This window comes from Oculina patagonica, chromosome 2 (assembly GCF_052425735.1).
Source record: "Oculina patagonica isolate OP01 chromosome 2, crgOcupat, whole genome shotgun sequence".
NCBI classification, from domain to species: Eukaryota; Metazoa; Cnidaria; class Anthozoa; order Scleractinia; family Oculinidae; genus Oculina; species Oculina patagonica.
Genome location: NC_135759.1, coordinates 29,857,055 through 29,881,961, shown reverse-complemented (window position 1 = coordinate 29,881,961; position 24,907 = coordinate 29,857,055). Strand labels below are relative to the sequence as shown.

At 37.6% G+C, this 24,907-nt stretch overlaps 2 protein-coding genes across 3 annotated transcripts; both read right to left on the bottom strand.

The window, feature by feature from the left end:
* Positions 1–1,973: 1,973 nt before the first annotated feature.
* LOC144644021 (protein FAM149A-like) lies at positions 1,974–24,806 on the bottom strand. Of its 2 annotated transcripts, none has more exons than XM_078503423.1 (21): positions 24,418–24,806; positions 17,922–18,180; positions 14,287–14,371; positions 13,689–13,746; positions 13,052–13,198; positions 12,101–12,162; positions 11,359–11,452; positions 10,764–10,899; positions 9,818–9,872; positions 9,192–9,301; positions 8,950–9,068; positions 8,347–8,386; positions 7,931–8,037; positions 7,727–7,793; positions 7,052–7,089; positions 6,730–6,795; positions 6,287–6,368; positions 6,136–6,191; positions 5,852–5,927; positions 5,002–5,242; positions 1,974–4,366 (listed from the first exon to the last, which is right to left on the bottom strand). In XM_078503423.1, exons 1-21 carry the CDS (start codon positions 24,507–24,509, stop codon positions 4,302–4,304), a joined length of 2,055 nt encoding a protein of 684 aa, XP_078359549.1. In that variant the 5' UTR covers positions 24,510–24,806; the 3' UTR covers positions 1,974–4,301. The 2 variants fall into 2 exon arrangements, with proteins under 2 accessions (XP_078359549.1, XP_078359550.1); XM_078503424.1 differs by lacking the exon at positions 24,418–24,806 and adding an exon at positions 19,538–19,937.
* On the bottom strand, positions 14,946–17,281 carry LOC144641955 (zinc finger protein 862-like). The gene is given in 3 exon segments (XM_078500969.1): positions 14,946–15,623; positions 15,626–16,635; positions 16,638–17,281. Coding segments are annotated over 3 exon segments (2,136 nt in total). The 5' UTR covers positions 17,134–17,281; the 3' UTR covers positions 14,946–14,993.
* Positions 24,807–24,907: the final 101 nt, after the last annotated feature.

Genomic DNA, 24,907 nt, shown 5'->3' with positions numbered 1-24,907 from the left:
AAAGCTCCCTCTAAAAAATGTCATATAAATGATATAATTCTAAAATAAGAAATTAATATGAGATGTAATGTATCGATGTGCCAGCTTAGAAATATAATATGGACCTATGTTATAGTACATTTTACTTCCCTGCCGATTTTACTTGTTATAATTCAAAACATCCACATAGTACCCTATAGGAACCTCCAACTACTGAACTACACATTTAAAAGAAAAAGCAGTGAACGCGATATTCGTTTGTCGACTGCTAAGAGCTTGGTGTATACCAATTTAGTTGACTATTTGCTCTTACCAAACCCTGGGATCTTTCGATATGGAAGCGCATAAAAGATCTTGCATAAAATTTCAGCTAAATTAAAATAAAAATACCTTAGCTTTGCCGACCTTTGCTTGACTTGTGGCGGCCATGTTAATTTTTGAATGCGCGCGGTCAGCTAGAGCGAGGTCTGGAGCAGAGAAAACTTCGGAAAACCGACAGAAAACCATCGGCTGTTCCGATTGGGGGCGAAAAAAATTGCGCCATTGGAACTTCCGATTCCGATTCCAAACCACTCAGATTACGCTTACATTAGCTGACCACCTGCTTAAATTGAACGTTTTCGCACAAAAACAAAGACGAACTTATTGCAAGCGAAACTTTTAGGTAGAGGTTAAAAAAATGGGAACGGAGCAAATTTATTAAGGGCCTGTTAACGTGGAGGTGGGGTGACCCGGCTAGGCGGGTCGAAAAATAGCTTGCGTTTACATGCAATATTTATCACCGCGGGGTCCCGGGAAACCTTTCTCAAGGTCATTGCGTGGTCAATAAGTAAACATATAAAATGGCTTTAAATTCGTTTTGACTAATTTCGTTCAGTTGTTTGAAAGACTTAGCCTTTTCTCTTGTATGGACTGATAACTGACACAATTTAAAAAAAAGAACAGAAGCAACGTTGTTTTTATTTGAAGCATGCGGCCCATGCGACTTGCCTAGGAAAACGCTTGATATATTATTCTCGCTTTCGACTTTCTAATATCTTCTTGATTGAATTCGCCTTTTTATATTGGGCAGATGAAACTGACGTAAAATCTCGCCGTGTTTTTAAGATTTGAAGTCATGAGCAGCCATAAATAAATGTTTTTGAGTGATTCGATAATAACGCGCTTACCCGGGTAGGCGGGTTACCCCACCATCAACCGTTTACATGACGACCCCGGCAACCCCGGCATTGGAGAACGGGCAACCCGCCTTGGCAGGTCACCCCACCTATCATGTACCGGCCCAACGTAAGGCTGAAAAAATAAGAGTTTATATGAACGGGCGGGTTGCCCGGCTAGGCGACCCCACCTCCATGTAAACAGGCCCTAACAGACATTCACGTTCAGATGGACTTTTAAAATTAGTTCCTAAAGTGATTCCATCTAGTTTCTCCTAACATTATAAATACATTGTCAAGTTGACAGGAAAATGAAAATCATCAGCTGGGAGGGGAATGTACCAACCAAAGATAGCATTCTGGTCCTCAGAGCCCGCTTTTCTTTTTACAACAAGAATTCCCAGACGAGATTAGGCTACGATTGGGAGAAGTCTCCACCACAACCCTAACAAATGCCAAAGAGACGACCAAATCTGATTGGCTGTTAAAAACTTGTTCATTTCACTCACAATCTCCAGTGCACGCGCACGATCAACAGGAATTCCTGCTTGGATCGCCCAGAGCCGTTGCGTTTCCCGAACGCTCGTCAAAGGGGATGCATGAATGAATAAAATACTTTATTATAGTGTCAGTGAGGTATTATCTCGTTCTCAGGCTCTGAGAATAGGATTGCATCGCGGAATAAACTGAGTCTGCGCACAACGACCGGACGTTCGTGAATCACGTATTTTCTCATCGGACTTGGCCAGAGTATGCGTTCTAAAGTTGACGAAAAGAAAAGGGTCACTGGGAACGAGATTGCCCGATTGCCTTGAACAGCAACACGCAACTGTACAATCCTGGAAGTTGGAGTATTTATTCGTGACATCTTCCTCTTAAGACGTACGTACATATATATCAAATAAATTGGAATATTGCATTCCTGTTACTATCTGGCAGTCCCACATGCAGTTAACAACACATCATATTTGTATTTTAACCAGGAACGGGCATGAAATCGAGGCTTATTTAGAGACTATCAATGTCTTCTCGTAGGATTCTCCTTTCAAGCATAAATTGCAAGCTCGTTTCAGTTTCACCGCGAAAATACAAGCATGAACTATTTTACATCGCAGCAACGAAAGAAAACATCTTAGACTGCAAATAAATAGACTTCCAGTACATGGTACAGCTTTCAAGGAAACAGAAGCACTAAAATAAATTACAGTTAGGGTTTAGTATAAACAACCTGCTTAATGAACTACTTGAAGGAAATAGTTTCATTGCAGGAAAATCATTTCCTTAAATTAAATTAATCTAATCAAGATATCCCCTATGTTTATTCTCCCTCATTATATATTAGTTTTAAAATCAACGTATCTAACGTTTATCATGAAATGCAATATGCTCAAAACGAACTCTTTCCTGAAAACATGATTCATAATAACAAGATAAACAACTCCTTTAACGGTTGACATCACATGAAACGTTGACTCATTCACGTCAGGCAACTAGTTTCCATCGTTAATCAACAATTAGACTTCAAGCCCAATTTTTCTAAGCGAATAGTTGTGGAGCAACCGAGTTGCAATCTGATTTGTGAGTAGACAGAAACCAAATATTTTAGGTGACTTGTCTTGGATTGCTTGCTTCTCGTGCACAGAATTTCACCAATCAGATACACTACAAGGATCCCTGTAGCACTACGTAATTTGCATGAAATCTTTTCCATCGAATTTCGTGTTTCGCTAGTAAGAAAAGAACTGAGAGCGTTGAGACAGGCCTGCTGTCGGAAAGTTGGTATTAAAGCACTTTAGCTCGGTTGTCATCGGCAAAATAGATACAAAGTATTTCAATTTATCGATAATTGTATGGTTCACCGTTGACAGGTACATTTATTTACCGATAACATACTCGCATGGGTGCTTTATATTCTAGTTCATAGGATGTAGGCTTTGTTTTGGAGAGTTCATTTTGTCACGATTTACGATTACAAATTATGATTTTATATTTAATATCTTAAGTTTAATTATGAGAAGTTTTAAAGGGTAATAAAAGATACACTAACCTTTACAGCGACGCTAGTAATTGTAAATGATATATAAACCTAGCATCGCCTTTTATTTACACGAAAAATACAAAAATATATACCACTGAGAAATACCTAAAAATGCCCGCGCAGTAGTTTAGAGGGCTGACGGTTAAACTTAACATGTTCTTTTTGACAGCCTTAGCAATATAATATCGATCTTGATGAACTATATTACATTTTTTGCTAAGAAATGGAATGAATTCTTTTCATAAATACATTATTCTATAAATACGAAGTATACCCCAAGAGGCGGGGATATAGCCAATTGATTAGATAGCCAGTTTCGACAGCGTTTTAGAAGAGACAGGACGCGTAGTGTTCTCCTTACTCGCTTGTTGGCATCCCTGGAGTGTGTAAGTATCAATCACGGTTCACAAGTTCTTGGAAGGTATCTACAGAAATTCGTCAAGTTTTTGGTTCACTTAATTGCAGCATGTTTAAGTTAATCAGTTTCCAAATACGTTGATTTTTACTTGCTTCTACTTTGCGAAATGTGCACAATCCGATAGCTCTTTCACAAACGGCGCAAATAGCCACGGCCAACTCACGTTGTGTTGCTTAGCAATGCTGCTGACCCTGTGATGAGAACTACAGGCTCAAGAGGTGCCTTGATTGTGAACTGGAGGAACCATATCGAGATATTTCTGACTTGCATTACGATATAGGTTCGATTTCCGCCACTTCCCCGAGTCAGCTCTATGGATGACTACGGTCTTCACAGTAAGTTGTGACGTTTTAAAATCCCAAAACTTGGAAACAAAGACCTCGACATCTGCCGGAAATAATACGATTTAAGACTTATGATTTGCAATGTTGGCTTATACTGACTTAATCACAGAAAAAAATGCAGTAAAAGCTCATTTAGCGATTCACTCGATGCTAAACGAGCATTGGGCACGCTCCCGAAGAAACCTTTTCTGAAGCTTTTCGCTTCTTATTCATTTACAAAGTTAGAAATGCTTCTATGGAATAATTATTTCTGTACAAAATATATTACGATCAAGGATCTACATCTTCGTAACAAATGGAACAATTAAATACTGGTAATGACTATCAAATTGTCCTTGACATATATATATACCTTTGGTTAAATGCTACCTAATAGAAGTTGTTACTAATTTATTTTTTCGCTGAGAAGGCTGATTTGAAGGCCCGGGACCTGAAATAATGACAAGAAATACACAAAGATTAGAATGGCTGAACAAAATCTTTACTCTTAATTTTTTTATATACGTTTTATTTATTTATTTGTTTTATTTATTTATTTATCTATTTATTTATTTATTTATTTTTTTATTTATTTTTTTATTTATTATTCTCGTGGAAAAAGAATATAAATAAATATCAATAATAAATTTAACGCAAAAAAAAATATGTACAAACTGTAATTTTCAGGTTAACCACAACAAAAATGGAAAAGTAGAAAAAATATTCATAATAACAAATTGTTGTATAGCTGGAATTTTTTCCCCAAAAGCACGCACTCTCATTGGCTAATTCGGGCTCACATGACCTCTTATAACAAAAATATATCCCGCCAAAAAGTCTCTATGCAAAATCTATGACGTCAGAGGGTAGCAGTGCACTGTTAGCTGCAAATGTTGACCGACAACCACCTTTCTTCTAAAGTCCGTTGTGCTATGTAACAAATCACTTAATGACAGGTCCCTCGGGAAAGCAGTACATTTTGTTTAACTGTTTTCCGAGGGACCAGTCATTAAGTGTTAAATATAGCATCTATTAAAAGACAGAGTTGTGTATAACATTATACAGATCTGAAAAAAGGCAACTTACTATTGAAGCCATCATATTCCTCGTCGCTAACAGGCGATATTCCACGTCCATCAAACTGGTGACTGTACGAGGAGGCATTAGCCTCAGTGGCAGGGTGACTGCTTATCGACATACTTACACCAGTGATTCCCGTCAGAGGACTCTGCCCATGCGAGTGTCTGGTTTGACCTCGAGGGTACATCCCTAATGACGCTGTATAGGTCCCCATGGGGGTGGACATGCGTCGACCTGTTATGTCAGTCTGCAGCAAGGTTAAAAAATTACAACCCAAAGCGTTAGTTTAAGTTGTTCCAGTATCGTTTTAGAAAAGACTGCTGTTGGTGACTCGAATGTCGATAAGCTGAATGGCAGTCGTCTTCGGACTAAACTATATGACCGTCACTAGCAACAGTCTCTCACAAGAACAATCATACTGTACTCAACAACAGCTTAGTCACGCTTGTTTGTTTGTTTATATTTTTGTTTGCCTACCTGCCTACCTTCCTGTCTACCTACAGTGTACATGTATCGTCTGTTTGTCTGCCTGCCTGCCTGCATTCTGCGTGTCTGCCCGCCCGCCCGCCCGCCCGCCCGCCCGCCCGCCCGCCCGCCCGCCTGACTGACTGACTGACTGACTGACTGAGAACTAATGGGTAAATTTCCAAGCCAGAAGCAGACGTTACTTTCGTTGGCTCTTTTGGGCTTGCTCCACCTCTAGCTATATATTATGTGTTGAAATGTGTTGAGGTGTGTCATTGCTGATTCCAAATATTTCAGTTCCCTGTTGTTTTAAAGACGACCACATGTACATGTAATATGAAAACAGTCCTTGTATTATATCAATTAAAATAGCGAACGCTGACAGACTTACTCTCAGTGAATGCGTTGCAGCGGTCGTACTTGGTCTTGGCTCCACAAAATTTCTTGATCTATCTTTATAGGATTGCCTGGAAAATTACAGATGTAGAAAGGAATGGTCAGATAAATCAAGTTCATTAGGACGCGTCTAAAATAGCAACTGCAAGTCATAGGTAACAAGAGATTAACCAAGACAATACAAGTCAAATATAAGAAGCGCATGATAAATAGATAAGAAGCAAACGCGAAACGACTATGCCGGCTCTGCTCGCTGCCCATGTTTTACAATGTACTTACCTAGAATCGTCCGTTGCTGCACTTGATGCGCGTGATGGGCGGAATGAAACTTGTTTCTGTAAATGAACACCCAAGGAATTAGGAATAAAAACATACGATGTACAAACCATTTCAACTGTTATCAAAAATGATCATGAAATTGAGCTTTTACCGCACTGTGTCTTCCTCCATTTTGGTGAACTGGTGTCTCTCTGAATGACGACCCGTCTATTGGAGGAAGGACAATTCTTCCCCTAGCAAAACAACAAACAGGCAACAGACTTAGGCATAAAATAACGGTTTTCACAATTGTAGGAACGGCTATAATTTTATTACATCTCAGAACCAGCAAGTTCGCTTTTTAACTATAAATTTAAGGATTACGAATTAGGAAACAGAATTGACAACAATCCAAGTGCTCATTCCACTAAAAAAGTAGCACCGACGCACTTCCTCCATTTTCTGACTTCTAGTATTAGATTCTTTTCTTTCACTAAATCAGTCGCTTTGTTAAGCTTACCTCATTCAGTACACATTCCCTATATTTACTGTACTGAACATGCAATAACACCAACGACACAATTCATCATGTGTTGAAGCACTTGGTACACTTACATGTTAGGTGCTGGTGAGTTAGCATGCGCTTGTGGCGGAGATGAAAGTCTTTCTTTCTCGGTAAATCTAGAAAAGGAAATTAGATATTGTTTATTAACATTTAAAGCAGTACTCTCCAAGGCCTTTTAGAGTACAACGTTTTTTCTTCTACGCATTAATTTTAAGCTCTTACTTATCATGCTTCTTTTTAAGACGTTTCAATAGTATAGAGCATTTTAAGAATGCATGCCAACTTCGCGTACATTCGTACAAGAGAACGTACATACAAACCGCCGTTAATTAAATTTCCAAAAGTATCATACTGAAATACAAATCAACTTACAATTTCCTCCCTTGGACAATACCCCTCATGACGTCATCCTAACGGCAAAAGAGACACCTTAGTATATACCGTAGATACATGTAGTTTTTAAAAACAACTTATACACAGAAAAGACAATCAGGAAAAAAAAAGAGAATACGGTAGTGCGAATTTATGCAAAATAAGAGATGCATGTACCAAACAGAAGCAAGGTTTGTTAGCTTTCACAACCTTTAGGAGCCATCACCGTGCCTTCTCGAGCACTTGGTACTAGGCCATTTCCGATACCCTTTCCTCTTTTCAACGAGTCTACGTGCAAAACCATTCTATGAAAATGAGTTTGATTTGCATGTAAATGGACCTGTAGGTGAAACCCATTTTCATTTGAATAGTTTCGCACGTGACTCGTTTTAAAGGGCAAAGGACTCGGAATGGCCTATTGACAAAGAGTAGATTAAGTACAAGATTGGGCTGTCATGTACATGCTCTATAGAGAGGTTTGGTTTATAAAGTGCAACAAATGCCTATGAGCACTGGACACTTCCCCGTCTTGATGACACTTGAAATTCCTCCATTTGCATTAACAAAGCAGAGAATCGTTCACCAGTAGTATGATCGAAAAGATCAACGCAGATCGAACCGTATACATGTTTTCGTTGCTAACAGACAACGCCAGCTACAGAAAACTGGGCTTACCTGCGTGCTGGGGGTTTTGGGTTTACTGCTTTCCAAATGATTTGAGCGCGGCAAACTCGGTAAATTCCTGAAAAGAGACGCATTTAAACAATTTGAGTGGAAGTGAAACTGTATAGACTACGTAGCACTGTTCAACCAATACACTTCCTGTAAATGAACGCGCATACGCTTCTTCGAGCATTGCCGCATGAATGCCATGCATACCTATTTTTCCTAAATGGAGTATTTTTGAAAATGAATGATTCTGAACTGTGTCCACCAATCCCTCGTGTAAATTGGGAATTGACTGATCTGCTTGATGCTGGGCGACCCTGAAGGATGAAAACAGAAGCCAAACGTGAGTTAAAAGATCCGCTCGAATCACTCACAGCTTTAGACAACCTCGTCTTCTTTGGTTTCCCTATAATAACGTTTAAAAGTGTTGGTCATCCACGTGAAACACCTAAATACGGCTTCCTCGGGTAGATACAACATATTCACCGCAAATTGATATTATTTTGCCTGTACAAGTAAATTGCTGCAAGAGGTATCCTTTTGCCACCTAATGGAGTCACTGTCAACATGATGCTAACAAATTAACTTAAATTTTAGTGCATTTGTAAAAGTTACGTAACACAAACCTGTGTATAGGGTGTCTCTGTGTCTCTACTATCAAGTGCACTAGAAAGAAAAATACAAAAGATAAAAAAAATGATTCTTTTACACAATGATGATACCTCCAGTACAGTGAAACAACAATACGCAAAACTAGCATTGGGCAAAGAAGCGTCTCCTTTTTACAGAAGTATCTCCCAGAGGAGATATAAGGAAGCAGATAATGACACACTTTGATAAGAGCAAATAGATAAGTAAAAATGCAATACCAAATGCATAGAGCAGTTTTCAATTGAGTGTCGTAAAACCAAAACCAAACTCCGCCAATCACAGACACAACATCCAGTACCAATCACTCGAGCAATCATGTGCTGCAGAAGCGGAACGCCGGGCGGGTGGTCCCGGCTGGGTGGGGGGCAATCACTAGTGTAGTTGCACCAAAGTCACAATTACTGACACTCAGTGACCTCTCTATTGTGTGACTTGCTACAGTATTCGACACTAATCCTACATTATGGTGGCATCAGGACTAGCCAGTACAACACGTCTGTCCTGATGACAGCATATAATACATGTACACGTACGAACATGTAATCTTGTAAAACTGTACCTAATGTGATTATACTTACTGAGAGGTAGAAGCAGAAGGAGCCCTTGGGTTTAACCGTACTGTCTGAACCTTCATCGCACTTATTAAACTATTTGGATCCAGTGGAGGGTTGAAACTTGGGAACGGTTTTAATCTCGTCTGCAGCAAAACAAAATGTTACAGATATTTGTATGGTGAAGTATTACTGAGTAGAAGATATTATTGTGTATGTTATCAACGTGTAATTACTTTCAAAAGCTAAAAAAATTTACTCAAATTTACCTGGGATGAAAAAATATTTCTGGACATTACACTTTGAGAGAATGGTCGAAGAGGGCTCTCGATAACTCTGTCAGAAGATACCACAACATCAGCAAGGAACTGGGGCTTATCTGCGAGATAAGGATGGGTACTTGGTAAATTAACATAACTGATTGTATTTTTTTTTTTTTTTTTTATTTTTTTTTTATTTTCATTATTTATAATTTTTTTTATAACCCCTATAATAATAAAATTATTTATTATTGTTATTTAAATAATATGATATTTATAACAAAAATTACTTAAATATTAACAATAAATCTCAAAAAAAAAAAAAAATAAAAAAAATAAAAAAAAAAAAAAAAAAATTTAAATATATTAATATTCTTACATAAAGATTTGAAATATAAAAAAAAGATAAATATATGTATATTGAGCATAATTGATTGTCACTTTACAGACACTTTGCTCATTGCTGAATGTTTCCTCCTTGAGATGTCACAAGACATGATATGCGGAATAGTTATTTGTAGACAATCAGAACAGAGACTTACATGTACAGTGAAAAGAAGTGCAAGAAATAATTTATGACAGAAAAACACTCTTTATGACAACCATGACTACATGTATGTTGAGTAAAAATGTACCTCTTAATACTTTTTGTGAGTAGAGGCTTAACAAGTCTCTTAGCCATAACACCACCTGAAATAATAACAACAAAGCAATAATAGTGTGAACAAAACAGTATTCTAATGTCCACTACTACTATGCTCGGAGTCCCAAGAGGCTTGCAAACTGTTCAACAAAGTGATTTGAAAAAAAAAAGAATCTAAATTGTATTAATATTTAATACATGTACATGTATGTGCAATACAAAGGCTTGTGTGTATACCGAAGAAATACAAATGACTCGTAGGATATTCCACATTATTAAAAACTAGCAATGATATATTGCAATTCCTGAGTTTTGATTGGTTAACAGGCAATGGTATATGAGCGCATATATACCATTGACCACAAATATAGTAGCCGAACCGTAGCCGACAACTGGGAAACTCAAATGTTGGAATTCTTTGGGCGTTTTTAATAAAACAATTATTTCACTCATGCTTGTTGGATACGAGATATAGCCAACTCGGCGCTACGCGTCTCATTGGCCATTTACCATCTCATATATAATGAACGCTCGTGGAATAATTGTTAAGTATTCCACTCAAAAGTGTTGCATATCTAGTACGGTATGTATTACATGTAAATATTATTTATTATTTAAAGACTGACAAACAGACAATTCCCAATACGCTGTGCATGTTAAAATATATATTTTGTTTTTTGCTTTAAAACTTTTATCAAACAGTTTGACTATAATATCCTTTTGTTCCAGACAAGGACAATGACTATAATAAAAAAGAATCTTCAATAAAAATGAAATTAAAAAAAAAATAAACTTAACAGGAATCTACATTGATCACAACTCCACTGTATGTAAAATTAAATGCTAACATGTACATGTACACCACTCTGTAGTAAGGGGATGAAAGGACTGCAACAACTGTTCTTTTCGTGCACTGCAAGATGAGAAAATGCATTTACCTCTCCCCAGGCCTGGTCAAACAACTGACTGACCACAGCATCCTTAGCACAAGCATTTGGTGTCACAGGTGGGTAACCCCGTCTCTGCTGACGACGATACTTGAAACCTGTGCTGGAGTCTGTTCCCTCTTCCTCTCTGTAAAGTAATAAGTACAACTAAGAATATACATTGTACAGTATGCTCAACAGAAGAACAGAAGCTGTGTGGATAGTAATTTTTTAAAAAATATATATATAAAAAAAACATGTGGGTAATCAAATAATTACAGATGGCTTCACTGAGATGCACATGTACATTCATTTTGCAATAACCTTGTAATGGTCAACACACACTGCACAAGTTCGTTTAGTCAATCAGACAACACATACGATACAAAGTCAACTTTAAGATTTTATTATCCAACCGCACTAAGTAGAGTACAAACAACAAAAAATGCTCAGAAAACTAAACTGCTAATACAGACTTCCTCGAGGTTGAGTTCAAATTACATGCAACTGTAGGGCTGTACTTTAAAACCAAAATTTTAATAATGCATAGAGTACCAAATAATTCAGTAATGATAGTAACAAGACTTTAGTTTTCTCCATAACTTACAGAGCAGGTTGGTCATAACCAAAATACTCCACTACTTCTCCATCTTCTGCCAGGACCTCCTCTTCAAACTCTGTATAGTAGCCATTCATTTCATCTACCCCAAAGATAACACCAAACACTGTCAGTTATTTATTACTGTAATAGTAACATGTTAAATGAATGTGATTTTTGGATTTACATTGTACAATCATACAGTGTCACTTTGAATTCATGTATTTAAAATATTTACTAGTAAATAAGTTGTATTGAAGTTCATAACATGAATTTTTATCTCACTGTTGAATTTACATCCAATAGTACATTGTACTGTACATTGCCCACCCACCCACATGCAAACAGCAAAAAAATTACTGTGTTCTTAATGTTCCACCCAGGACATTTATTAGGGATGAGTGCCATTGCAACATCCTCATAACAAAAACATTTTTTTTGTCCCCAGTAGAATATTGATAAACCTGGTTTACTGAAGATTTTGATAAGTCTTGGAAACATGTGCATGAATGAAGAAAAACTGTGTGCACATTCCAAAGGGCTTTCTAATAGGTACAGTACAGGTCTGTGTAGCCAACAGGACTATGAGTTGCCAAAAATAATATCCATTGACTTATGCTAATTAATGATAACAATTGATGTGATGGAGATACTGTAGTAACTGTACTTTTAACAGAAAATGGTAAGCTGTTCAACAACTACACAGCAATTAAACCAGTAATCAAACAGCAATATGAACCACAGTTCTCACCATTCATATATGATTCTGGAGGCTCTTGTAGAGGATCGAGATGGAATCCTTTAATGCATAAACTAAAAATAGAAAATAACATACTTTTATTTTAAATTGAAACAACTTTATAAAATACTACTAACATAAATTTTTTATCTAATAGTATTATCTCAGTGATGTGTACATGGTTTTGTTTATGTTTTTTTATTAGTACATTTACATGAAGGTTATCATAAGAAAATTATGGGGCTGAGTAAATTAAAAATTAAAAAATTGAATGCCAGTCAAAAAATTGAATGCCATCTGAATGTGGAATTTCTAGAGGACACAACCCACGCGATCCGATGCGCCTCTTATGTACGGAATGACTGCAAGCCCCAGTGGTCTTTCTTGCGTGCGCCTTTCTCTGGTTCTGTCCCTTACGCATTTCTTAAACAGGACGTCAGGATACCCGTTTGCTCTAAGATCCTCCATGACTCAATCTTGTTCACTGCTTTTGAGGTCAGGGTTTGATGGTAGCAAGTTGGAATGTTTAGTACTTAGTGTTTTCACCACGGCTTCCTTGTGCTGCATGGGGTTGTGCGACGCGAAGTCGAGGTATTTGTTGGTGTGAGTTTCTTTCCTGAAGAAGCCAATCTCTATAGAGTCATCACTCAACACAGTGATTTGAGAATCCAAGAAGGAGATTCTCTGCCCCTTGTCCATTTGACTTGTCCTATACCGATCGCAATACTGGTTCCATTATTTTCAGTTATAGTATACATTGTATTGGTGTTTTCTTAATACTACATGTCACAGGACAAAATCATAGACTAATCAAATTACACCATATTTCTGTATACAGAGTTTAGGCTAGCAAACCTCAGGGCTTAAAAGCTGAAATCCATTAATTATTAAAAATGTTGTCTATTATCAACAACAATTACACACTACGTCGTACATGAACTGATATTCATTAGATTTAGTTACCCTTGTGAATCAAAAGCTCCAAATTCCTCAACATCTTCAAGCACAGAGGTTTGTGGCCGCTGACTGAATACCCCTGGGTCACCAGCTGGAAATGGTATAAGCTGCGTACCGTCATCTTTGGAATTAAGCATTTGAAAACCACAAATTCTACACAGGAAAAAAAAATACAGAAAAGGTTACAAGATTGATAAACTACAGTCTTAAGAAAAAAATACCTGTAAACTGCAACCATAGTTTACACAATTGTACAGGCTGTAACGATGAGTTACAATAAAAAAAAAATAGAGAGGAAACAATGTACATTTACACTAAATAAATTCTATAAATGTACATACATGTACAGTATATCATTTTGCCCCTCTAACTTACACTTATAAAATACTGTATTGCAAAATACTTAACATGAATTTACCATGTATGTGTGCACATGAATGTAAATGCGCACTTTATCTTATCTTTAAAGTGACCAGATTGATTTCAAAGCCACTAATAAAATTACAGAACAGCTGTACTTGCATGGACACCACATCACAACAGACACATCTACATGTACAACTACACGTCATAATATTCTCATTAGTTTTTGTGTAGAAAGTTTAAATCCACCTCATACATGACGTGCAATAGATGTGCTTACCGCAAATGTGGAAATCGTTTAAACCACTCTTCGCATTCAGACAGCAGCTGAGAGCTACCTAATGGACGAGTCAAGAGAAAGAATTTAAACCATCAATTTGAATCATAAACAGATTTTACTGTAGTCAAAAACATGCGACCCTCAACTCTGATACAACTGCTTTATACTTACAATCACATACATGTACATGTATCAAAAGAATATTATAAAATTACTTTTGGAGGATAGTCTTTTTGTTTTTAAATTGTAATTACCTGTAAATATAAACCTGCATGAATGAACAATTTTAAAATGTCTATGTACGACATACATGTACATTTGTATGCCATTTCAAATGTTGATGCTCACATTCATAAAAAATGAAAAGCTGCAGCTTTGATTTAAAAAAAAATAATGTACTCTACATTTGCAATTCACAGACAGAAAACAATTACACAGGACTGTTTTGCATGATTAAAAAATTAAAAGGAGTGATAAAACTTTGATTACATTTTGTAATTTATTATTTAAATAATTTTGATCTGTGCATAAGCAGGATCATAGGACTTAGTGAAGTACTGTATCTGCAGCAAAGTGAAAGCCTGCTACACATACTAACCATTAAAATGTTTTCCTTCAAACAGCATTCCATCGATCTCATCAAACATGTGTTTCACTGTTGCTGAAGCCTGCCTATCAAATTCCTATGGAAATAGTTCAAACAATAGTCATGTCCAAGTTGGCATATTGTTTTTTGACAAGCACCAAATTAATACAGATACTGATTCTTTTTTTTTTCCAAATAAATATAATTATGTAATGCATAGGCTTTCACAAGATAATAAAAACAAGAAACAAAGTTGCTTTCAATTTCACTTCTAGTAAAAGGCAATTTGTTTCATCAGGGAATCAAAATTGGACAAGAATCAGCAATTCACACAACTGTGTCATTAATAGCCTGGGGTGGGGGAGGGAGGTACTCCCATATACATGAGCTATATACATATGTGCCGCTGGGGTGGGGGAGGGAGGTACTCCCATATACATGAGCTATATACATAGACTGTATGTGCCGCTGTGAAGGGTATGGTTTTTAAGCAGTTTAGTTTAGGACAGGATAAAGAAATCAGAGAGTTTTTGGTCTAGAATAGGGTATCATTGGCAGGGCTCGACACTAACTTTTTACGCCACTTTCCATGTTGGAAAGTAGACTTCAAATTTTACTTTCCATCTCAAAATTTTACTTTCCAAAATGGATGACAGTTCCATAACTGCTTACCATGTTTAATTAATAATAAAAAAATCTTACTGTGTCTCGGCATTGTTTTAGTCGTTAAAAGTTGGACGTCTCATCCTCGTTCCACTAGCCCACCAAAACTGCACTCCAGGTTGAGGGTTAAACTCAGCAACACTAGGCCCTTCAATACGAATCCTCATGAGACAGTCCAATACTTCAACTGACAAGCATGATCTCCAGTCTGACTTTATTTTGCCCATTACTGAAAAACCTCCCTCACAACATGCTGTTGACAGCGGTAGAATCAGTGTAATTTCAACCAACATAAGGACATTGGGAAATCTGTTTCTATGGTGAGTAAAGACTCTCTTCCACAAAGCTTGGGGATTTAGATCCAGATAGTTGTTACAAATGCATGTTTTGAGACCACTCCATTCCTCTAGCACAGCATCAAATTTAAAATCATTCTCGTCAAGTAGGGGCCTGAAATGTTCTACTAGATGACGGATTTTGTCTTCCCCATAAGTTGCTAGTGCCACCCTATCATCTGGCCAGAGGGTAATATCAAATACTGACATGGCAAGCAAAGTTTGATCTGAACCTTTGATATTCTCGAATCGCTGTTCCAAATAAGCGTTAATACAATTAATTACACGTGGCTTGGTTGTATTGTTGAACTGAATCAAGTCTTGCTCACCCCTTTTTAGAGTAACACCTTCAGTTGATAGTCGTTTCCATCCCCAATACTTTGAACAGCCTCTTGAAGGCAAGGACCTGGTCTTGCTATCATTGCTGTGAGTTGAAGTATGGTGTTGTCAAGACCATCTTTTGCAGCCGTTAAGGTAATGGCATCTTTTTGAAATAAAGAACTAAGCTTGGAGAGACAATCCAAGACATCCACCATAAAGTTTGCAAAGAGGACGGTTTTAAATTTCTCTTGCTGTTTCAGAATCTTCTTTGCTCTTCCCTGCATTTCAATGCTGCTAGTTGCAGCTCCAACAGTATTATTAAAATGTCCATAGATAACTTTGTAGTCCTTGAGAAAAACCTTGAGGGCACGATGCAAGTGTGGTACCCATCTTGTTCCCTTTAAGTTTCCAGGTTTTAGGATTTTTTCTTCCATGGCTTCTGCTAACTCTTTGAGTTCACGAAGTGCCTTAGGGGAGTAGTGGTAATGCTTATAAATAGATTGAAGCATTTCTTTTATAGAAGAAAGAAGATGATCCTCTTTGAGTCCATCAAGGATGGCCAACTCCAAGTTGTGAGCAATACAATGAATTCCAAGCAACCATGGAATGGATTGTCTAAGCTTTGCAACTACACCATTGCGAACTCCAGTATACACTGAAGCACCATCTGAACCCAGGGACACTAAGGCATTTTTCCAATCATTTACTCCAACTTGACCCATAGCCCTTTCAAAGCTTTCTATCACCCCATCAGCTGTGCCATTGGGCAGTTCAATAATTTTCAGAAACTTATTTATGGGTTCACCATTAGATAGCATCCTGACATAAATTACTTCCAACTCTTTGTTACTAGTGTCAGTTCCACTATCTGCCATTAAGGTGAAAAAGCGTGGCTGAGCATTGTTCATTGCCTTCTTTTGATTTTGTTTCATCACCTCAGCTATCGCTTCTATGAATTCGCGGCATCGTTTATCATTTAAATAAGTCTCGCCTAGTGTTACACCATTCTTAACTTGAAGAATGCACAACTGACTGAAGTCTGAAACGGTCTTCCATTCTCGGCTAAATAATAGGCAGTATTAAACAACTTCTCGAGTTTTTCAAGAGTCTGTTCATTAAGATTTCTTATCCCTATATGTATTGGCGTAGCCTGTGGTTCTTCTCTTGCTTTCTTCGCCTCTACACACCTCGCGTGTTTCCGGCTTTGGTCGTGGCCTTTGACATTGCTCACGTGAAAACTGTTATTGCCGGTAAAGAAAGAGCTATTCTTGTCTGCTATGTTTGGAAAGTCTTTGCAGACTCTGCAGTACATCTTACCTTCGTCTTCATTATACTCTAGCCATGTATATTCTTCCTTCCACTCTTTACGAAATCCACGGCCAAGCATTTTTCTTTTTTCCTCATACTTTTCTTTAGACCCTGCAATGCGTACGTCTGAAGTGCTTTCGCTCGTTTGTGCTTCGTCAACTTTTTCTTTTTCGCCTTCCTTTTCTCCAACATCACCACTTCGTCGAGAAAAACCAAACTTAAACAGACTCATTTTCCTCGAAAGATTTCGTTACATACCTTCGCGACAGAAGAGGAATCCAAAATGGCGTACTTCCAATATTGCACCATACCACGTGTGTTTATAGTACCCAGACCTCCTCAGGAGTTCTCTTGATCCAATATGGCGGAGAATGCGAGGAAAGCGTAAATTTGTCTTTTAAAGACGAGTTGTCATTGTCATTTGGCGATTTTTTTATCCTTATCATAATTTTTACACACTTTTTTTTTCATTTAAGCCTTTTAAGCATAAAATTCACTTTCCAGTGAAGCCCAAAATTTACTTTCCAGATCGGGTAAGTATTTTGGTTCATTTTCGTTTTTTTACTTTCCAAGAAGAAAATTTACTTTCCAGTGGAAATCGGGAGAGTGTTAGTGTCGAGCCCTGATTGGTAGGGAAACTGATCAGTGGTATGAAGAATTAAGTTAGAAATAGGAATAGAAATTCGGGAGAGAAAGAAGCTTTCCTAAACGTAAATAAAATCATCCCAGCAAGTTTTAGACAGGGATAAATTACAACAGCAAAGACATGTGTGCATTTGTATTTTCCCAAAATACTTTCTTTCATTTTGATAACCAACATTTTCCTTGCAGTGTCTAATCACCAGATGAACATAAAAAAATATTAATAACAAAAAAGCTGAAAGCCCTGTTTAACACGTCTTTAACAATGCCATAATGCAAATTTAGCCAAAGACACTGTATAATTATGAAAAGTGCAACTTGTAAAAAATAATAATTAACAACACCCTATAAAATATAAAATTTTTTTTTCAAACTCACATCTTCATTCCCCCAGGAGTAGACACTGCTACGTCCAGTAAGGATTCCAGTGTTGGTGGACCATGTGTTTGATTCAAAAAGGCCATTAGCTAAACTAAGGGTGTTGTCAGTGGTAGGTGATGATCGTCCACTGGTATCAGGCGTGAAGTTCGTGAAGTTCCCATTGCGAACTGTCTCAATGTAGGACAGGGGCAGTGATTCCTCTGGTCTCTCAGGGAGAGGGTGGAGAGCATCCACACTACTGTGAGCAAATCCACGACTAAACATAAAGCAAAATTTCACAGTATAAATAATAAGCCATATCAGAGGAATGTATGGCTAGTGGCTTACCATACAAGTATATGTACATGTACTGCCACATTAACATCTACATTGAGTGAGTTGGAGTACCTAAGGACATCGCACCAACTGTTACTGTATTCCAGTCAGAGCCTTAAAATTCATTCTTATTGTTACAACAAGGTCCTAGCACTACAGTATTATTTTTAATTTACACCAGTCACGTTACACTGTAATTTAATCGCAAACAGAAACAGGTTAAGAATCCAACTGCCTTAGGCTGACCAGTCTTGTCTGTTTGCAGGTGTATATGTACATTTATACCATGCCATAGAAAATACAGCCAATCAGAATACAGGAAAGCCATTGTATATTCGACGGTATTCAACCCAACCTTCCCATAGTTCGCTGCGACTGTATTCTCGACGAAATTTAGTAAGCGTATTTTCTATGGCATGGTATAAAATAGTTACACAACACTTTCTCGTGGTATACTATGGAATATTCCACTTGTCACTTGTATTTTCTTGGTATACACACTCGCCTAAAGACTCGTGTGTATACCGAGAAAATACAAGTGACTCGTGGGATATTCCATAGTATACCACTCGAAAGCGTTGCATAACTAGTATGTATGCATTATCATCACAAGATTAATACATATAACATGTAACAGTGGTTTCAACTCCAGATGAAGCAGATAAGAATAATATATAAGATCCTGCACAAATTTAATTTCAAGAACATGCCTCCTGATTATTGCCTAAAGTAAGTACCAATTTGCATATCAATAAACCAAGATTTCATTTCGGTAGAAAGACTGTATTATCTCACATTGTTTTTAATGGGGTCTATTGATAGCTACATGTAGATTACTAAACTGTTAAATGTTGCATTTATGTGATTTTAACCTTTCCCTTTTTACAAAATTTTTCCCTGTATTAAATTAACTAAGCATTTAATTTGCTGTATTGCTCAAAGATGCGGCTAAAATGTAGTTGATTAAGGCGATTCTTACTTTGTTTGCTTATGCATACTTGTACGTTTATATTGGTGTCAGCGGCGAGTCTTTGTGTGTCAATTTTCATATTTAAACCACATTTTCTCCACCATTTTTTTGATTTCTATTTAAAATATATTCTGAAATGATTATTAACCGCAACCTCGGTAAATCATAACGGATATCCACTTCAACCTTGGCGAATATAAATAATAATTTGTGACTAGAGTATTGGACATAAGAGTTGCAAACGGCGTTCAGTTCAAAGATTAGCAACTTCTCGTACACATACAAGTTACCAGTTTTAAGGTTACTAAAATTAAAAAAGGAAACTCACATTTCAAGAGGATAGACTCTATTCGTCATCTCTGCACTGTATGTGAGATGCAAAATTCCACTCCGTGCGGAGTTGAAGAACACAGGACGTCCATGACAACACAACTTTCAACGAAACCGCCGCTCTCATCCTCACCAAAGCCGTTACTACATTGTTATTTTTACCATAATCTATTCCCACGTAAGTGCTGATAGCTTCCTGCTCCAAGTCAATGGCCTAGATAACGCTTAACACTGAAAAACTACACTCAATTTCCGATATTGACTCACGACACAAGTTCCCAAAACAACAAAATTTAGATGAGGTACAATTTTCCCTGCAGGCTATGCGCGCGGGAAGGTAATGAGAGGCTGCTAAGCTAGCCGAGCTGGCCTCTGTCCCGGTCTCCCCCGGTCCGTGCTCCGCTTCTGAACAAGTAGGGATTTAAAAAAAAAAAAAAAAAAAAAAAAAAGGAAGGTTAGAAAATATTAAAAATATAAATTTCTATTTATTGCTTTCGTTTTCTCTCGCAAATAACTATAACATATTCTAATTTTCTCGCAAATTCTGCGTGACACCTCAGTTTGATTCAGTTGCAAACATGTTTGCAATCATTTTGAAGTGAGTAGGAAATTGGCGAAGACGGCCAGGAGTTGGGCTTTTGCATAGCTTGAGCGTTTGCGCGCGGTGGAACCAGTGCAAGACCTTGAAACAAAGCTGTTAAAAATGAGACAAAGGCTAATGCTTTTGACTCAAATGTTATGTTCTAAGCGCTAGCTCAAAACTTCCAATGAAATGTTTAACTCATTCAAATCCTAAATGTTCATATGCTTTGTCTATGATAACTTTCAAATGGGGTAAAAAACAGTGTAAATTGGCTCCCCCAAAATGCTCAAATGCTTGCTGAACTAGAGTGGAAAAACAATATATTTCCGAAGACAAACGATAAAATGATATAGTGCATTAACATTTTCGGGCAACACCACGAAATTAATGAAAGAACTATCATTTCCTTTAAAGCAAGCAAGGTCTGCACGTAAATATTTTAATGTACGTTTTGTTGTCTATTATTTTAATATGCCTCTTTATTCGGCTGTTGGCGCATGCCGCGAAATAAGATGCCCCCCCCCCCCCCCTCCCTGCCCATCCAGGTCCGAAGGTACCCGTACGCCTATGATTTGCAGCGGCGACCGCAGCTGCAATGCGCAAACCGGCCACTGAACCCGGCGTTACCGATGAAACACCTTACAACCACCTGTCTATCAACGCAGTCACGTTGTCCTTGGTCAATTGAAATCTCAGACAGTTATTTTCTAATTTACATCGTAAACAGACCTACATCGTGATCTGCACAAAGTCCGGGACACTGCCAAAAAAACATACTGCAGTACGCATTTGGGTACAATTGCAAATGCAATGTAATAATGAAACTGGAACGCTTTCTGGTATTCGCTTACGAGCGCGCTTGCAAGCTAACGTTCCCTTGAAAGCCTCAACGAATGAAAGAGGAATCCAGAACCTTCCCGTTATTAAAATCGAAGGACAAGGAAATTGGACGACTAGTCCAATTTTCCTTGTCCAAATCCAGTTGGGATTTTTAACAAGTTTCTGTTTGATTTACAATATTTGTTTCCTTAGATTTACAGTGCCAGTGGACGAAGAGCCAATTTGTGGAAAAATGCCACTGCAAATGCAAATTCCCATTTTTACTTCACCCCGATTATCGAACTGGGCTTACCGATACACTTTCTATAATCCGCCATTGGAATACAATGTAGTTGTAATTTGTAATCCGAGGGCCGCTTGTTTGTCAGTAGTTTTTACTGTTTGCCGTTACCCTCTTTTAATAAAGTTGATTGATTGATTGATTGAATGTTTACTATGGGATGATCACGAACAGTTTTCGAGTAAGGACAACTTTTCGATGCGTTCCGGCCGAGAGTTAATACTATGCATCAATGATTAGAAAATGTTTTCAACGCTTTCATGCAATATTCATGCCAACAGCAATGAAAACTTTAGATCAGAACTGACGCAATTTCACTGACTTCAATTCAAAAATTGTTGCTATTCTTTTTTGTATCTTAATGTATCAATGAAGGGCTCCCTACAGGTGTGTTTCTCGACGGGATTGATTTCTGAATTTAAGTGTGATTTCACGTGCTCCGATCCGTGCCGGCGTTTGATCGGTCGCTGCACAGATCGACCCTTCATCTTCCGGCTGCAGCCGACTTTTCAGCTTGCCAAAATTTAATTATGATCGACTTAAACGATTAGATTCTATCCTTGATTGTAACTGCTCATGTAGGGCTTACCTAGTACGCGGCGAAACCTCAAAAGCGAGTCGAAGAGAATACCGCGAGACGCGACTTTAAATGTTGGTCTTTTTTGGAATTTAATTCAGCTTAGCCCATCTAAACCGTTGTCATACTGATCGACATAAAGGCGAAACCGCTATGATAAACAATAGATCAGAAACCCTGGACTGAGGAGGTTTGTGCAAGAAACTACCTATACAGTGCATTGGAAACTTTTGACGAATTTTAGTTTCAACGTAAGATTCAAAGTGGAACCGACAATTAGACACAATGTTCTGCGTTATCTGTGCGGTAGATGTAAATGAATTAAGCCATATTAGTTATAAAAAGTCTGGAAAAATAGACTGAACTACTTTCAATGCAACACATATTATATCGACATAGATTTTTGGACCTTCCAATTCCTTATTAGCATAATTCGCACAGCGACCTGAAAAACTGCGGTTTCACTACCGTTATCTTACTTGCTTTTTCATTTCCGAACGGGTCTCTATGCGATAGCCATCAGTTTTAATATAAATGTCCTCAGGCTTTCAAAGACTCCTTCAAGAAACTAGAATTCATGATCAAAAAATCGAAGAGAACACGATAAGGATTTTTGTTTAAGGATTTTCTTTGCACGATGCCGTAATTCTTTTGCAGGGACATGCATATATATAACTTCAGTGCTGATCGAGTCATGTCAGATCAAAACTATACCCAACTCCATTTCGAAAATTAATTAGCTAAACGAGGTGTTGCTAGAGACCTTAATAGAAGCCGGTATACAAACCAGCGTAACCATGGAAATTATGTTACAGTTAACATGCGAGTTGGACCCTGTTATAGCAACGATCGCAATAAACTTGTTTGAATGTCCTTAATTATTTATCACAGACAAAGAGACAAAGAAAGCCCCATTTCAAAATTGGCGCAGTGTGGAATTTCTAAAGCTCAAAAGAATCGGACGAGTCGAGGAAAAAGACATAAAATATTAGCTTTTTATACGTGAAATCGCACGCAAGATTACTCTTTATTGGATAGCATCCGCATCTCTGTGAAACATTATATTAAATATCCATCCTTGTGGACAATTCATGTTTGAAATTCAAATTTCCAACTGAGTTCTTTAATTAACGTTGTGCACGGTGTGCACTTACAACATATTTTGGGTAATTCTTTCACATAATTGGTGGAAAGAGCGGATCGCAAGTCAAATAATTACTCCGCAACTTTTTATGTTCGTTTTCAAGAACTGAATATATATTTTTTTGGCTGTTCGGAAATAATCTTATTGAATAACAAATACGAAATGCTGATTGCTATTCAAACTGACTTGGCAAATTTATGTATTTAATTCTGATAAATTCACGATCTTTTGAAGCTCTTTATGCAATCTTCACACGCTTTTTTCTTATACATTTGGAGATATAATCGCAGCTCAGCAAAAGAACTCTTGCGTTTTTGGCCCAACGGTTAATTCTCTTTCAGCCAAAAACTGATATTTCTAATCACGCCTGCTGTAAAAATATAATACCAGAAAATATGGCAAAGCCATTAAAGGGGAAGTTAAATACTAATATATGCATCCATTGAATAGAATTTAATTGCAAAAAACCGAGTTCGAAAGCAAGTCCATAAATTTGATGTCATTAAGCTTAGTTTAGAGACATGGCCCACCGCATACAATTCCCTTCGCGTTAGTTTTGACTTTACGTCAGTAGCTGAAAAGGCATATGCCAACTGAAAGTTTCACTCTATCAACACATTATCCTTTGTAAGGAGTTAACAACATGCGGACGTTAACACTCGTAACATTGAGGTCGAATCAGCTTTCGCGTATTTTTGGTATCCATCACTAAAAGCTCTAGACCGCAAAACCTAACTGAAATTTTGCCAAGAAATTCGGTTGCGATCCGAGCAAAGACGCACAAAGCATACATTGGCAACTAGAAAATAAACACGAGAAGACAGAACATGCGAGAAAACAAATACAGCTATCCTAACTTATACAATGTGATCATCGGAGCAAAAAGAATAAAAAACAAAATAGCGCGAGTATTATTCCGGGCTCCTTATGCCTTGCTGTTAGTCTAAAAACAGAATCGTACAAAAGAGGTCCGAATGTCATAAATCACATGAAATCATATCAATTCAAGAAAATGTCTTGTTCTCACTTTTCAACGTGTCAAGATAAAATAATACACAGTAGATCGTCTAATGATTTAACGCTTGTCGGTTTTGGTGTGTATTTCGTGATTATAGATTCGTATTCTTTGAGACATTACTACAATGATATTGCGTTCATGGACTTTACGAACTATAAAAAAATTAGCGACTGAAAGAAATTGTCTTTGCTCGCGGTTCGAAGTTTCTAAGGAAACGCTCTAGAACTTTCGATAGCGTCTCCTTGATTAAAAACACTATTTCCGTTGAGCGCAATATTAGAAATTTCAAGTACAATATTCTAGTCAGCCCGCGAGAGTCATCTGAACCACATGCAATTTCCCTCTCTCTCAGAATACTCCTCGATATTTAAAAACCTGTACAATAACGAACAGTTTGGCGAAGTTAAAATTGTAAATGAGTTGATCTGCTACCTACCCCCTTAAGATGAATGAAAGTTCTTTAGGTTCTCCCCGTCTTCTTGTGCGTATCTCCGCCGGGAGATACATCAAATCTCCCAAGAGAGTCATGAATGTTGAAATCCATTCGGTGCGATTTAAATTGTAACTGGAATTCTCTGGCTGACTTTGTTTAGACTGGCCGTACTACCGCGTGGCTGTGTTTCCTAGCGCCACTCGTCGCACAGGCCGTGCGACGCTAATATTTTCGATATTCTTTATAAAATGCACATTTTCAATTGTGCTTCCCGCCACGGGGCCAAAACATATGGTCGCATCCGGGAGACAAAGCGTGAAATGAACGTTCCCGGATGTCACGTGCGAAAGAACGAGACTCCAAAAGGAAAAAACACGGTGCTCTATATAGCCGTGAAATCCGTCTTTCTTTCTGCGCCAATTAACAAGCCGCAACTCTATTTTGTTGCTTGGATCGGAAAAGCACGCGATGTAAACACACTTAGTGCTTACGT